The sequence below is a fragment of the Danio rerio genome, chromosome 22, assembly GCF_049306965.1.
Source record: "Danio rerio strain Tuebingen ecotype United States chromosome 22, GRCz12tu, whole genome shotgun sequence".
Taxonomy (NCBI): domain Eukaryota; kingdom Metazoa; phylum Chordata; class Actinopteri; order Cypriniformes; family Danionidae; genus Danio; species Danio rerio.
In genome coordinates this window covers 976,404-992,964 of record NC_133197.1, presented here as the reverse complement: position 1 = coordinate 992,964, position 16,561 = coordinate 976,404, and the positions used below count along the sequence as shown (strand labels likewise).

The window sequence follows — 16,561 nt, the reverse complement described above, 5'->3', positions numbered from 1 at the left end:
TCTTGGACGACCAAATCGTGGCTGAAATGAGCCGGACGAATACTTACTCAATACTTAATTCTGCATTAGGTGTAACCCAGCATTGTGGAACCCCGCTGATTAATGTCCCTTGTTGTGAAATGAACTGAATGACTGTCCTGCTCTGGTATCTCATAACTTCTGCTTTAGATCCTGACAGGCGAAGGCTGGAACTATGTCATGTACGACGGCATCATGGCTCACGGAGGTCCTGCCATACCTGGAATCCTGGTCAGCATTTACTTCATCATTCTGTTCATCTGTGGGAACTGTATCCTTCATTCATGTGCGAGTTTTAGGAACGGCGAGGAGAAGAGAACGTCAATTATCCTGAATGATCAACCGCAGACATCCTCCTGAATGTGTTTTTAGCAATAGCGGTGGATAATCTGGCCGAGGCGGAGAGTCTGACCTCTGCGCAGAAGGAAAAAGCAGAGGAGAAGAAGCGGAAAAGGCTTCTTAGGTGAGTGATGATGGTCATATAGCAGGAACAATGGGTCTCATACACTATAATTGTGTACATTTTTTATATTTATAGACACATTTGAACTGTGCGCCAAATTTGCAACACCTTCGTACACACAACTTGTCCATAAACTCATTCTCCTGAATTTGCAGTCTTCTAAATGAGTGCCTGCCTGCATGAGGTTAGTCATTTGCATAAAACACGCCCAAAACAGCTCCATTTAAGGGCTTTCAGAGGTTTGTAATTTGCATAATACACACCCACACCAGCTCCGTTTAAGGGCTTTCTGAAGTTAGTAATTTGCATAATACACACCCACACCAACTCCATTTAAGGGCTTTTACAAGTAAGTTATTTGCATAAAACACGCCCACAACAGCTCCATTTAAGGGCTTTCTGACATTAGGCATTTGCATAAAACACACCCACACCAACTTCATTTAAGGGCTTTCAGAGGTTTGTAATTTGCATAATACACACCTACACCAACTCCATTTAAGGGCTTTCTGAGATTAGTCATTTGCATAATACACACCCACACCAACTCCATTTAAGGGCTTTCTGAGATTAGTCATTTGCATAAAACACACCCAAAACAGCTCCATTTAAGGGCTTTTTTGAAGTTAGTAATTTGCATAATACACACCCACACCACCTCCATTTAAGGGCTTTCTGAGATTAGTCATTTGCATAAAACACACCCACAACAGCTCCATTTAAGGGCTTTCAGATGTTTGTAATTTGCATAATACACACCCACACCACCTCCATTTAAGGGCTTTTGAAGTTAGTAATTTGCATAATACACACCCACACCACCTCCATTTAAGGGCTTTCTGAGATTAGTCATTTGCATAATACACGCCCACAACAGCTCCATTTAAGGGCTTTCAGATGTTTGTAATTTGCATAATACACACCCACACCAACTCCATTTAAGGGCTTTCTAAGGTTAATAATTTGCATAATACACACCCAAAACAGCTCCATTTAAGGGCTTTTACAAGTAAGTCATTTGCATGAAACACGCCCACAACAGCTCCATTTAAGGGCTTTTTGAAGTTGGTAATTTGCATAATACAAACCCAAACCAACTCCATTTAAGGGCTTTCAGAGGTTAGAAATTTGCATAAAACACACCCACAACAGTTCCATTTAAGGGCTTTTTTGAAGTTAGTAATTTGCATAATACACACCCACAACAGCTCCATTTAGGGGCTTTCAGAGGTTAGAAATTTGCATAAAACACACCCACACCAACTCCATTTAAGGGCTTTCTGAGATTAATAATTTGCATAATATACACCCAAAACAGCTCCATTTAAGGGCTTTCACAAGTTAGTTATTTGCATTAACACACGCCCACAACAGCTCCAACTACCTCGTCCAGGGATAAACAATTATAGCACCGAAACAAAAGAGAAAGATATATATATATATATATATATATATAGCAATAATGAACGTAAAGTTTGTAGTAAAGTTTTGCTGTCGGATGTCGAAGCCATAAAAAAATTACTATTAAAAAAGTTTCAGAAATCAACCAGGACTTCTCTGAGCAACCTTAAACGACTGAATAGTCATTGGTCACTCTTAGCGAGAGTGCAGTCTATAAAACAGCACCAATCTCTACTTACGATGCCTTTCCACGGGCATGTTACGACAGAGTTATAGATCACATATGTGGAAGTTGAGTGTAACGCACTGCAAGAGTGTTGATGCTCATCTTCAGAGTAAATGTACTGAAAACATTTACTGCGTACATGTGCTATAAGTTGATCTTGACTTTTTTTCGTAAATTTGGTGTACATTTTAGTACGAAACACAATATTGTTTTTACACTTCTGATGTTTAGTTTGTTCTTGGTTTAGAGAAAATCTGCCAGACAAGGGCGAGGAGGAAAAGGCCCTGCTAGCAAAGAAACTAGCGGAGCAGAGAGCCAAGATTGATGGAATTCCCACCACAGCCAAGGTTAAAAAACTGCAGATTTTGTCTTTTTCAGTATATTTGAACCATTATCATACTGACGCTAGCACGCTAAAGACACCCGGTATACTTGAAATCAATTTGAAGTGCAAAAGTTTGTTATGAATTTGTTTCGACAGATTAAAACAGCTCACCACAGCCAACATTTCGGGCAAGTTTGTTTTAGCGAGCTTAACTGCTCATTAATGCAAATTTCTAATCAGCCAATCACATGGCAGCAGCTCACTGCATTTAGGCATGTTGACATGGTCAAGATGATCTGCTGCAGTTCAGAGCGAGCATCAGAATGGAGAAGAAAGGGGATTTAAGAGACTTTGAACGTGGCATGGTTGTTGTTGCCAGACGGGCTGCTCTGAGTATTTCAGAAACTGCTGATCTACTGGGATTTTCACGCACAACCATCTCTAGGCTTTACAGAGAATGCTCCGACAAAGAGGAAATATCCAGTGAGCAGCAGTTCTGTGGGCGCAAATGCCTTGTTGATGAGGCCAGAGGTCAGAGGAGAATGGCCAGACTGGTTCCAGCTGAATTTTGAAAACAACATATTCCACCAATAAGCCCTTTCAAACGTCTTTTTGCCCTCAAACAAAAAATAAATAAGTAAATAATCTTAAGTTTGGAAAACATGGTTGATGTTAGGATTGTTAAAGTTAAAACATGCTTATTATTACTCAGACTGATGAGTGTCTTTGTTCTCGTGCAGCTAAAAGTGGACGAATTTGAATCGAATGTGAACGAGATCAAAGATCCGTTTCCTCCTGCTGATTTCCCAGGTAAACAATGCTTTATTCAGAACTGCATGCTGCCAATGGGAGCTTAAATACCATTTATCTAACATGTACTTTCATACTGAAGGCAGCAGCAGATAGTTCACCTCGGATCTTGACAATAAAATAGCGAGCAGACGGTTTGAGAATGAGTCAGAACTGTGATTCAGTGCAAACCAACAGCAGCAGTCACTCAGTGGCCTATTGCTGATGCTAAAGAGCTTTAATATATATTACTTACTTACTTCCAGCGCCATTTATATGGGAGTTGATATTTAACCGCACTATATTGGTGTTTCGGAACATCTAGTTTTTATGAGGTGGGTTGTTAGCCCAACAATCAACCCCCAATCTGGAGGACCAGGACATACACACATACACTACAGACAATTTAGATTACCCAACTCCCCTACAGCGCAAGTGTTTGGACTGTGGCGGAAACCGGAGCAAGCCAACACGAGGAGAACATGCAAACTCCACATAGAAACGCCATCTGACCCAGCTGGGACTGAAACCAGCAACCTTCTTGCTGTGAGGCCACAGTGCTACCCACTACGCCACCGTGTCACCCTTAATATATATTAATTAGATCAGTGGTGCTCAACCCTGTTCCTGGAGATCTACCTTCCTGGAAAGTTCAGCTCCAACCCTGCTCAAACACACCCGAACCAATTAATTAGGACCTGAACAGCTCTTGATAATTACAGGCAGGTGTGTTTGATATGGGTTGCAACTGAAATCTGCAGGAAGGTAGATCTCCAGCAACAGGGTTGGTCACCCCTGAATTAGATTATATCCCTTACCATTTGGTTGAGAGTGCAACCAAATGTTTCTGTCGCAAACAGTTGGTTGACTGGAATCGTGTCGCGTGTTGTTAGGACAGGGTGTAATCCTTCCATTGACTCAGTCTGACATCTTGTATTTTACCTGTTGGCCAGGTGATGATGAGGAGGAGGAGCCAGAGATCCCGCTTAGTCCTCGGCCTCGACCAATGGCAGACCTGCAGCTGAAGGAGACAGAGGTGCCCATGCCGGAGGCCAGCGCTTTCTTCCTCTTTGGCCCGCAGAACAAGTACAGAAACATTCCTGCTTTCACATCACACTGATATACAGCTCATTAGGTTACGCTGGCACTTGCTGTCAATTTTGACAAGGATGCTTCTTCAGTAAAACACATCTCTCGATCCACCAGAAACTTACAATCAGGTTTTCTCCGCTCAGGTTCCGCAAACTCTGCCATCGCATCATAAACGCCACGACCTTCACCAACATCATCCTCCTCTTCATCCTGCTCAGCAGTATCTCTCTGGCTGCGGAGGATCCCATCGACCCCATGTCCTTCAGGAACCAGGTGTAGAATCTCTCAGACGTTTGTTTGGGAACCTGGCGTGTTCATGTGAAACCCGCAATCAAAACAAATCAAAACAACTGGTCCGAGATCGCCTGAATGAGGTGGTCTCAGCTCAGATGAACTCTAGAGCGGATTAATTGTAGGGAGAAAGCAAAACGAGGCTATATCACAGTGTGTTATGGATATGTAATAGGCATATGGTCGAATACGGAAGTGAAAGCATGCTGTCGAACTGAACTATTAAAAAATATATATATATAATATCATTAACACTTTGGTTGACTTGACTTCTGATATAGAATCGATTTATATTTTACAACCCTTGAAAATTGAAATGAGGCTATATATGAGAAAGTCTGACCTCTGATTCAAAACAAAAGCACACCTTTTGACTCATAATGTTTCATCTGAGCAGAATCCCGGAAAATAAATCCAACTCTGACCAATGTGAGGAGAGTTTACTCGCACGTTTGAACTGTTTTGGTCTGTTTAGAAACTTTGTGAAAGTGAACCACACCAAGAACGAAATGTAGTAACATAGTAACTATTGTAATCCCCGTTTTACAAAAAAAAAAAAAAACAATCGATCTACAGGTGTGAAAGCATCCCCACACACACTCATCTCAATTAAAGTCCTTTCAAAGCAAGTGATTTCACTCAGCGGCCATCACTGAAACTCCTCTCTGGCATTCTGTTTGAATTGGGAAACATCAAATTCTGCAAAATTGATCCCAAGCGAATGATTAAAGGGTCACGAAACACCAGAACACATGTGTTGAGCTGTTGGCAGTGGTATATGTGTCCCACACTGCTAAAACACTATTAGGACACCTATATTTTACTAAAAAGTGTAAATTGGTTGTTTTTGCGTTATTTCAAGCAAATTCGTACTTCCGATTTGAAACGAATTTTTGGAGCTGCGTCACGGTCATGACATAATAGTGTGTATTCCAGCGTGCAGACTGGACGTCTGTGCCAGAGTGTGTCTTATTACGTCTTACAGTGTGCTGCATTAATGCATGAGTAAAGCTTGGTTCAAACCAATCAGCGCGCTCTATTGTGCAACTTCATTAATATTCATTACTGTCACAGTGTTTAGACGGCAGAGTCGCCACGTTGTGTTGGCAAAACAAGCGTGAAGTGTTGCTTTTATAGTTTGCTGCAGTGAAGTTTTGTTTTCATTTTCTCTCTGTGAGAGCGCAGCTGGAGTCACGTGTGGATTAACAGTGTACGCGACGCTCGACAACAATAACTTACGTGTCTAAGGAGGAACATTGTTTACCTGAGAGCTGTTCTCATCTGCAAACACTGAGATCCGGATTCGCTTTAGTCTCCTCTTAATAAAGACGCGGCTCTAGTTGCTGGTGATTGTCCTGTCTCTACAGATTTGGTAAGTGAGTGACCAGTGCTCTTTGTTTATTCAGTTCGTATTTTATTCGTATCAAACAAACTATTGCACCGAGTGTAAACAAGTTAGCACTACAACCAAACTATAACCTTGTGTTGGATTTTGTGACCGGAATAACACACGCGGCTTTCTGACGCTACCTGCCGTGTGCATCTAAGTTTCCGGGAAATGCTGAGTTTTTTTTTTCTCTCATTCGCCGTGCGGTATCAAACATTGCATGAAAAATACACGCTTAGAGCAGCTCCTCGAATCAAATATCTCGTTTGTCGGGAGGGACATGAATGAATTCCCTGAATGAAAGAGCCAAACTGTAGTTAAAGTCCACCATTTAATCATTTGGCAAATAATTCGACTACAGATGTCCATGTAAACACAGTCACATTGTCCGCTGTGGTTGTGTGTTTTGACTCTGAAATTCAGCGTGCCCAAATAGACACTCCCACACCAAGCCTCTTTTCTTCCTCCGACACTCCCCCCTAAACAGAGCTGGACACGCCCACTTTTCTGACTTTTTCCAAAGTAGAGGTGTGAAAACACCCTGCTGAAACGAGGGGGTTTCATGGCCCTTTAAACTTCATAATTGGAATCACTAATGAAGTTAAACATCAAGTGTAACTTAAGCTAAGTTTCTAAACGTCCAAATCAAATGAAGTCTGCTTTTTTCAGGTTGTCTGAGCTAATACACACTTGACGGCCACTAGATTAGATGCCAACTTCTTTTATTCATTCTCTGAATAATGCCTCATCTGATCGCACCTGTCATCTGAAGTAATTCCCAACTTGGTCTAAATGGGAAATCTCCTCCCAATATGACGGCGACTCTTTGTTTACACGTTTGTAGGCGTTTTAGTAGTTGCAGTCATGTGATCTGCGTTTGGCGGCACTTGACTGTACCTCGAGGTCGTTTCATGCAGATAACAAAACCAAAATAGATTTGTTTTCAAGTTTAGTTGGTTGGGTTTAAGCTTTAGAGATTTCAAGCTTTCTGTGAATATATTTCTCATAATAATAATAATAATAATAATAATTCCTTTAATTTATATAGCGCTTTTCTGGGCACTCAAAGTGCTTTACACATATCAGGAATCTCCTCATCCACCACCAGTGTGCAGCATCCACCTGGATGATGCAACGGCAGCCATTTTGCAGTTATTTTGCGCACAACACACACCAGCTGATTGATGGAGAGGAGCGAGAGTGATGAAGCCAATTATGATATGGGGATGGTTAAAAGGCCTTGATGGATGGAGGCCAGTGGGCAGATTTGGCCAGGATGCCGGGGTTAATCCCCTACTCTTTTTTTGAAGAACATCCTGGGATTTTTAATGACCACAGAGAGTCGGGACCTCGGTTTAACGTCTCATCCGAAAGACGGCGCTCACTGAGCAGTATAGAGTCCCCGTCACTATACTGGGGCATTAGGACCCACACAGACCGCAGGTTGAGCGCCCCTTGCTGGCCTCACTAACACCACTTCCGGCAGCAACCTAGATTTCCCATGTGGTCTCCCATCCAGGTACTGACCAGGCGCTGCCCTGCTTATCTTCAGTGGGTGACCATGTGAGAGTTGCAGAGAGCAAGATGCCAGCTAAATCATGTGCTTGAAGCAAGTGTTCACTAATATACCAGTGTGTTTGTTGACCCCAGAGGATTCATAATGAAGCTGCAGAAACTGTCCTAAACACGTCTTCACCAACACCCTTCCCTCAGTCGAAGATTGGCTGCTGTAGTAGCCGCACTTCATTAGGGATGTTGACGTTACACTTTCCCTCATTAAAAAATATTGACCTTGTTCAAGTAGGTGCAGGCATTGGAGTTTTTTCGGGCTCAAGGCTTCTGCTCTTATTCACTTCTATTGATTATTTAACATTAAAACCGCTCATTCTGCTGCCGATATTTTCTTACTATATTATTGCACTTTTTACGTGTAGTCATGAACAAACTAGTTTGTAGAGCAAGCAGTGTAACCGTTCATAGTCATTTCTCTATCGGAAAACGAATCGGAAGTACTAAAACGATCGCAAAAGCGAGCACACTTCCACATCGCAGAATAAAGTCAATATGACTGACATGTCTTGTGATTTCCTTAGTCTTTGTCACAACTTAACTTGCCATTGTCTTCAACATGATGCTCTCCTCTACCCCGCAGGTCCTGGCCTACGCTGATTACGTCTTCACTTCAGTCTTTACTGCAGAGATTGTGCTGAAGGTGGGGATGGTGTGTTTGGTGTGTGTTCTGCGTAGCTAGCCTTTGTGTTCTGCGAGTTGTTGAGTACTCCGTCTCTTGTAGATGACAACGTACGGTGCGTTCCTACACAAGGGTTCCTTCTGCCGAAACTCCTTCAACATCCTGGACCTGATTGTGGTCGGCGTCTCGCTGCTGTCAATGGGAATGGAGTGAGATTTTAAAGCAGTCCAGTCTTGTGTTGACACATAAAGCAGACTTAAGGCTCATTTACACTGAGTGTTACGGTTCGGTACAGTACAATATGGTGTGAATTTATTTCCATTTACTGTCAAAGTAAGGGTTAGGAGTAAAAAAGTAATCTGTACCACTTTTTTTGGCACTCTTCTGGAAAGAGCAGGGGTCTGATTCATAGAATTTGTGTAGAAGCCTTACAAAAAGTGAAATGTACAGCAGAATAATGTGAAGATTTTGCCTTATTCAATATGTAGAGTCAGGCATTTCGAAAGAGACTATTGCGATTGGTTCTTCAGCAACAATTCGGAATGCGAGGACCCAAACTGAAGTGACGAAACCATGCAAATGATTCAAGTCAAGCGGGAACACAAAAGCCCCTTTCACACAGTGATATCGGTAAATATCCAGAAAATTTCCGGACGATTTTACCGGTAACTTCAAAAAAGTGCTGTTTACACAAGCGAGGACGTTACGGATGTTTTGGAAAGACCATTCACACAACCATTCCAAAATACCAGTAAATTCTGTCATCATTAACCAGAAAAGAGCTCTAAACGGCTGCGCTTGTATTTGTAAACATTTGACTACATCACAAACTCTGTGGATTGATCAGTATTGTAAACAACTTTGATAAAAATATATAGAGGGACACTTTCGCATGTCGAGATGTTCGTAATACATGTGTGCTGGCGCTCACGGGCTGCTTTACGGGCACACACGTCAAGAAACTGAAGGAAGCAGGGCTTAAAGGTAAACAAACAACGGCTTATGATAAGCATCGAATAGATAATTATTTACACAGTTGGCATTAGGAAGCAACATAAAAACGTTATCTGGCTAACAAAAATGTGTATGGAAGAACATTCAAAGGCTTTTATTTTCATGAACCAAATGGACATGAGTGCGTCTGACTGTTCCGATTGGCTAAAGTAGATGTCTCACTTCAGCACGTTCTAGACGTGAACGCGCTCTTTCCGGCAATCTTCCTTCTGCGTTCACACAGCGCAGCATTCCGGAAAATTACTGGTAATGTTACAACTTCTCTTTCCGGAAAATAGCCATAACTGATTTACCCAACCCAGGCTCATTCTGAAAACGTAGTCCAGCGGACGTTTCTGGAGACCGCAAAATATGTCACGGGCGAACGCTACGGGGCGGTGTGACGCCGTTCCCTTTCGCGCTTGCCGGCTGACCGCTTACCTCCGTGTGGAGGGCTTTCCCGCTGCAGTCAGTTTGTCCGGTTAGCTCATCGTGTGCATTGGCGGACTTCAGATGCAGAGAGGAGGGGTTGACAAAGGTGTCCGGGTTCGAGTGCAGGGAAGAGCGGTTCCAGAAATCAGGTAAGACAAAAACAGAATCCAAAAATTAAAGCGAACGAGTTCATAACAGGGTGAGAATGCGGTGAAATCTGAAAAACAGACGAGGGTTTTTCTTTTTCTAGACGGCTTTTCTAAATTGTTGCTCGGGTTTAGGGACGTGAGCGGGCGGGCGGGTCAATCGATAAAACTGGTTGGGTTCAGGGAAGGAGGAGGGTGGGTCAGCCGATAAGCCGGTCGCGCAGTCAATCATTCGGTCAGTCAGACAGCGGCCTCTGGTGGGTTGACGCGAGAACATCGCGGGTGCGAACGGCACTCGCGAGAGACGTTCGAGATACGAAAAATCACGCACAGCGGACTCTCGCAGATTCGCGAAAACAAAAACTGCACAAATATGTACCTCCCGGGTCTCCAGAAATGTCCGCCGGACTACGTTTTCAGATTGAGCCTGGGTTGGATTTACTGGTATTTTTAAAAAGGGCCTGTTCACACATACAGACCTTTCCGGAAAATTGCTGGTAATTTTCTGGAAAGATGTGTATGTGTGAAAGGGGCTATTGAAGGAGGCTATAATGTTGGTGCATTTCTCAAATATTTGCAAACAATATGCAAATACATCACAATTTATTACATCCAAAGTAAAACTTTTGACTGATTCGGAAGTTCTAAAGCAGTCACTAAAACGAGCACCCTTCCGCATTGCAGAATAAAGTCAGAGGGAGTGAAAGCACGAGCCTTCCTGTAGGGAATTGTACTGTACTGTACTGCCCGCTCAGTGGAAGCAAGGCACTAGAGTACAAACAACTTTGTAGTGACAAAATGACGCTGTTCCAAAGTCCTGACGTTTCTCCGCAGATCAAGTGCCATCTCAGTAGTGAAGATCTTGAGGGTCTTGAGAGTATTGAGGCCTTTAAGGGCTATCAATCGAGCCAAAGGCCTCAAAGTAAGTTCTCTTACAGATTAGGGAGTGCTACAATAGAAACGTTAATCCTCTGTTCATCCATCTCTGTCTCTGCTTTCATTCAGCATGTGGTCCAGTGTGTGTTTGTGGCCATCAAGACCATCGGCAACATCGTTTTAGTCACCATGCTCCTGGATTTCATGTTCGCCTGCATCGGCGTCCAACTTTTCAAGGTCAGGAAGTTCACACAGACACTTCAACTTAGTTATTATTTCTAGACTTAAAGAATAGTTCCACAAAATTAGTTCTATGGAGGATGAGAGAGCTCCAGGATTTCATCTAAAATATCTTTATTTTGTGTTCTGACGAGGAACGAAGCTCTCAGGGGATTGACACGACATTATGGAAAGTAATTATAACTGAATTGATCATTTTTGTGTGAACTACCCCTTTAATCTGTGTTTCGTTTTTGGCAGGGGAAATTCCTATACTGCACAGACCCGCTGAAAATGACGGCAGAGGAATGCCAGTATGGTTAAACGTTCATTGTATTTATTCTTTCACTCCACAATGTTAAAGTCTCCAAATCATTCTCCTGTGCTTTGGTGACGCTCTCAGGGGAACGTTTATTCAACATCAGGAGAACGCTCTTCATGATATGGTGGTCAGTCAACGCTTGTGGATGAACAGCGACCTGAACTTCGACAACGTTCTGAACGGCATGCTGGCTCTCTTCACCGTGTCCACATTCGAGGGATGGCCAGAGTACGCACTAGACAAACACTGTGCTCCCAGTCAGATAGTTACAAACGTGATGTGATTAGTAGGCCCACGAGGAATCTGCACGCATAGAAATCTGCACAAAATAATCTTCTGTCCAAAGGAAACACAAGATTGTTTCTCTTACTCCATTGCAAGGTTATTATAGTTAACAAAACAAACGAAAACACGTAAACTAAAATGCTAAATAATTGTCGTTAACTGAAATAAAAACGAGAGTTTAAAAAAAAAAAACTAGAACGGAAACTGTGTTGTGTACATACAAAACTAACTGAAACTAGCTCAAATTATAGCAAAAACCTCCTTCATTTTCGTCTTTGTAAATGTATTTAATGCATAATCTTACTGTAAACCCTTTAGAAGTAACGTTAAATATAATTCGCGCTGCAGGTGTTTGACCTGTACGGCACCTCAGAGTCTGTAATCCTGCTGCCATTGGCCAGATCGTGCCGGTTCTCCTCCAGTCATCCTCTCTGTTGCTCCCGCCACAAAAACAACGAGTGGACATGACAGCAGCACGGTGACAGCATTAAATACAGACACTTAAACTATTACTTTAACACGTTTGTGCCCAATATTGGGTTTTATTTCTGTATCGCGATCGCAAACAAATCTTTTTAACCGGATCTTTTAAGTGAACCAGTTGAACTAGTTCAGCAAATCGAACTGGAAAATGGAAAGATAATACAATTAAATTCAAGCAAAATATTGCAAAAAATACAACCTACAAAATTTCAACTAAATTTTTCCCCTTTTTTGTTCTCTCGATTTTTCCTCTTTTTTTAAAATGTGCATTTAATATTTTTCTATACCATATAAATTTGGCTGATGTTTTTGGAGCGTTATTGTAAGTTATTTGTTAGATGAGCTCCAGATTTGGCTTCAGTACTGACTAATCTAATGTATATGCACAAATACAATATTGTAAAGCTTCCTATTAAACAAAAGAGAGATTTGTGACGGGGTGCACACATACAGTTGAAGTCAGAATTATTCACCCCCCTTTTGATTTTTTTTCTATTTTAAATATTTCCCAAATGATGTTGAACAGATTCAGGAAATGTTCACAGTATTTCCGATAATATTTGTTCTTCTGGAGAAAGTCTTATTTGTTTTATTTCAGCTAGAATAAAAGCAGTTTTAAATTGTTTAAACACCATTTTAAGGTCTATATTATTAGCCTCTTTAAGCTGTATCTTTTTTCGATAGTCTCCAGAACAAACCATCGTTATACAGTAACTTGCCTAATTACCCTAACCTGCCTAGCTAAACTAATTACCCTAGTGAAGCCTTTAAACGTCACTTTAAGCTGTATAGAGGTGTCTTGAAGAATATCTAGTCTTAGATAGAGACTTTTATTAAACACTCTAAAAAAAAAATAACTCCAAACATTGTTAGCACTATAGCTTAATGCATTATTGTAACTTAAAAATTCTAAAATGCTGATTACATTAAAACTTTTAAGTTGCCAGAATACTTTTATTAAGTTTTTAAAACAGGAAAATATTGATAATGATATCAATTTAAAAATGCGGCTAATTTAAAGGTAAATTTATCTGTCAGTTTCTCTAAAACAATATCTAACTTGCAGCAACCCAAAGAAATTGGGTTGATAACTCAGTTTTTCCACACTAATGGAGTTGTTTTGTATTTTTAAGTCTATACACTGATGTTCGTTGTTATTTTTTATATTGATAATATGAGACAGTACATGTTTTTGTTTTGTAAAACAATGAAAACCTGTGGTTTAATTAGCCTGATCTCACGAGAAAATGTAAGTATTTTACGTTTTGCCAGTTCAGTGGCTAATTCGTACGAATTCGTACGAGTTTAGTCGTACGAAATGGTACGATTTTAAAAAAGAGGCGTGGCACCTAACCCCACCCCTAACCCCAACTGTCATTGGGGGATGAGCAAATCGTACTAAATGGTACGAATTACATCGTACGAATTCATACGAATTAGCCACTAAATGAAAAAGTTACGAATTGCCGTGAGATTGTGTTGGGTTTAATACAAATAAAAATAAACCTAAAAACAAGAATGTTGTTAAATGCATTTCTAACAAGCATGAACAGTAAATTTGAAAACAAATAAAAAATTAAACAACTTAAACAACTATTAATGCACACTGTTGCATTCATTTTTTGTTTTGTTTTGTATAACAATAGTTTTAGAGTGTATTATGACTGAAAATGTATTGAAAAAAACCTTCTCTCCGGTAAAAAGAAACTGAGGAAAACAAATAAACATGTGGGCTAATAATTCTGACTTCAACTGTATATGCTGAGCACTGTATATACACACACACATATATGCTCTCCTAACTGTACCTGTATCCGCAGCTTGCTCTACAAAGCCATCGACTCGAATCTGGAAAACATGGGCCCTGTTTACAACAACCACATCGAGATCTCCATCTTCTTCATCGTCTACCTGATCCTCATCGCCTTCTTCATGATGAACATCTTTGTGGGCTTCGTCATCGTCACCTTCCAGGAACAGGGCGAGCAGGAGTACAAGAACTGCGAACTGGACAAAAACCAGGTAATCCATTACAATACTGTGCCGCATCGTAGAGGAGACCTATCATCACCCACGATTTACAAGACAAGAAGTGCATCGCAATTTAAACAGACTCAGCATCTCTTAACATAAACATGTTTTGTCATGCATTTCTCTTCCTCATTAGCATCTCCAGCAGCCCTGAGTGAGAAGCAGCCGACTGTCCATTCGCCATTAGAGTGTTTGAGCTGCTGAAGATGATGTCAGCATAGACTAAGAGGATGATAGATGTGGAGTTCTAGATGAACAGAGACATAGACTGACAGAAGCATCAACAAACTCACACATGACCAGCACTCGCAACACACACACTGCTGCTTTACATCACAGGCCTCTGTAGCTCTTCCCTCTTCCGAATAGAGCACAATCTCATTTGCATTTAAAGCGACAGTCACCAAAACGCCACAATTAGGATCAAAGCCTGAAAGGGTCAGTTTCAGAGAGCTGGAGGACATCATCTGTGTGCTGTTCTCAGCTCAGACTCAAACACACACACTATAGAGACAGCAGAGATGCATTTAGTGGCAGAATAGGTCTCCTTTCAAATGAAAATGGCATCAAATGCTGTCTAATGTGTCGTTCTGTTGTCTTGGCTAGCGTCAGTGTGTCCAGTACGCCCTCAAAGCTCGACCCCTGAGGTGCTACATCCCCAAAAACCCCTACCAGTACCAGGTCTGGTACATCGTCACCTCCTGCTACTTTGAGTACCTGATGTTCCTCCTCATCATGCTCAACACCATGTGCCTCGGGATGCAGGTATGAAAAGACAGCCGTACATTTAGGGTTTTGAGGCGTTGCGCTACGCTGTTTAAATAGCAAATGCATTAGCGCTCATTTGTGTGCTCATAGGCGTTCTGCTCTAAAAAGTAGGCGCTCTGAGGTGGACCGCTGGCGCGTTGCTATTTTGAGAAACTATAATAGATTTTTCATTAGACCAAAACAAACCCGGTCTAAACTCCAGCGCAGAGCTGCGCCTCGCTTACACACTGCTTAATACACACAAGAGAGCAATAGGCAAATATCTTTACATATGAAAACATTTAAATATTAAGGATATATAGAGGATATAATAAGAATAGATATAGAATATAAATATAAAGGATTAAAATATTACAAAACATTATTTTCTAGCCTACATAAATATGAAAATCACTGCTTTTATGTCTTCTTCATCTCGGGCTTTTTCAGTTCATTCATAACAATTTGCTTTTGTATAATGTTATTATTATTAGCAGTATTATTTATTATATCCATATTTATATTTGTTTTATTAAAAACAAGCTTAGATTTGCCCATCTGCAGGTTTTAGACCATGTGGGGCACAGCATGTGTGTATTAGGATATAACTCAGGTTTTTGAGCACACTTCATTATTATTATTCATTTATTCGTTTGCTGGAAATTAGAACTGAATTTAGAAATAGTTTTGAAATGAATATTTGCGCTTAACAAACGCAATTAATTATTTATAGGCTAATTGGTGTCTGTGCGTAAAGGTTTCCCTATCCAAGAGCGAAAGTGAAAGTAGATCATTTACCTCTCATTCTCACGCAGTAGATGCTCTGTTTAACAGTTTTCTGTTAATAAACTGTGAACTGTTTGCTTGTGAAATGCTCATTTTTTCCACTTAGACTTACTTTGCGTCCTGTAAATGGTGAATGCGCTCTTGGCGAGACGCAGCTGGCTCTTAAAGCTTCTAAAAACACACCTCTAACTCATTAAGAAAATAAACTCAACCCTTTTAGACCATACGCCGCAACACAAGGCAGATTTCCCGTCCTTAAATTAGCAAAAATGCGTCCTGACATGCCCTAAAAGCGTTTGCGCCCTGCGTCAAAATAGAGCCCTTAGTCTTCAGTATCAGCTGATTTTAGAGCAACCACAAAGTGTGTTCGTGTATTTAATAGTACCGAGAGCTCTTATATGTCAAGAAGATTTTGGGTTCTCAGTTCATGACCTCTAAAAAAAAACAACAATAATGAACAATAATGATGCAAATGATGAACTTTCACTTTATTATCAATATTGTTATTATTATTCACTTAGTTTTTATAGATTGTTTTGTAACATATAAAAAGGAAAAAGGATATATATACCCATACATATATACAGTTAAATTCAGAATTATTAGCCCTCATGTATATTTTTCCCCAATTTCTATTTAACGAAGTAAAGATTTAACCCATTTCTAATCATAATAGTGTTAATAACTCTAATAACTGATTTATTTTCTCTTCGTCATGATGACAGTGAATAATATTAGACTAGATATTCTTCAAGACACTTCTATACAGCTTAAAGTGACATTTAAAGGCTTTTTAAAAGATATTTCATACATTGAATCTGCGATTTCTCTGCCCTTCAGCACTGTAAGCAGTCTGATCACATCACTGATCTGGCAGACACGCTGAACGTCATCTTCACCGTCCTGTTCACAGTGGAGATGATCCTCAAACTTGGCGCATTTAAAGCAAAGGTGAGACACAACTTCTGAAAATACCTCTTATATTTCTGACACGATTAACCGCTGAGCACTGCCTTTTAGTACTGGTAAACAATAAACCACAAGTTTTCATTTGCATA

At 40.7% G+C, this 16,561-nt stretch overlaps 1 protein-coding gene across 2 annotated transcripts in view; it reads left to right on the top strand.

Moving 5' to 3' along the window:
• cacna1sa (calcium channel, voltage-dependent, L type, alpha 1S subunit, a) overlaps positions 1–16,561 on the top strand; it is a 58,011-nt gene that overhangs the window by 22,496 nt on the left and 18,954 nt on the right. For both annotated transcript variants that reach the window (XM_005168275.6, NM_001146150.1), the window contains 15 exon segments: positions 169–289; positions 367–481; positions 2,356–2,455; positions 3,174–3,243; positions 4,176–4,308; positions 4,458–4,587; positions 8,145–8,204; positions 8,286–8,392; positions 10,589–10,676; positions 10,760–10,867; positions 11,111–11,163; positions 11,253–11,399; positions 13,760–13,961; positions 14,577–14,735; positions 16,344–16,454. In XM_005168275.6, the coding sequence (XP_005168332.1) occupies positions 169–289; positions 367–481; positions 2,356–2,455; positions 3,174–3,243; positions 4,176–4,308; positions 4,458–4,587; positions 8,145–8,204; positions 8,286–8,392; positions 10,589–10,676; positions 10,760–10,867; positions 11,111–11,163; positions 11,253–11,399; positions 13,760–13,961; positions 14,577–14,735; positions 16,344–16,454 (1,704 nt within the window).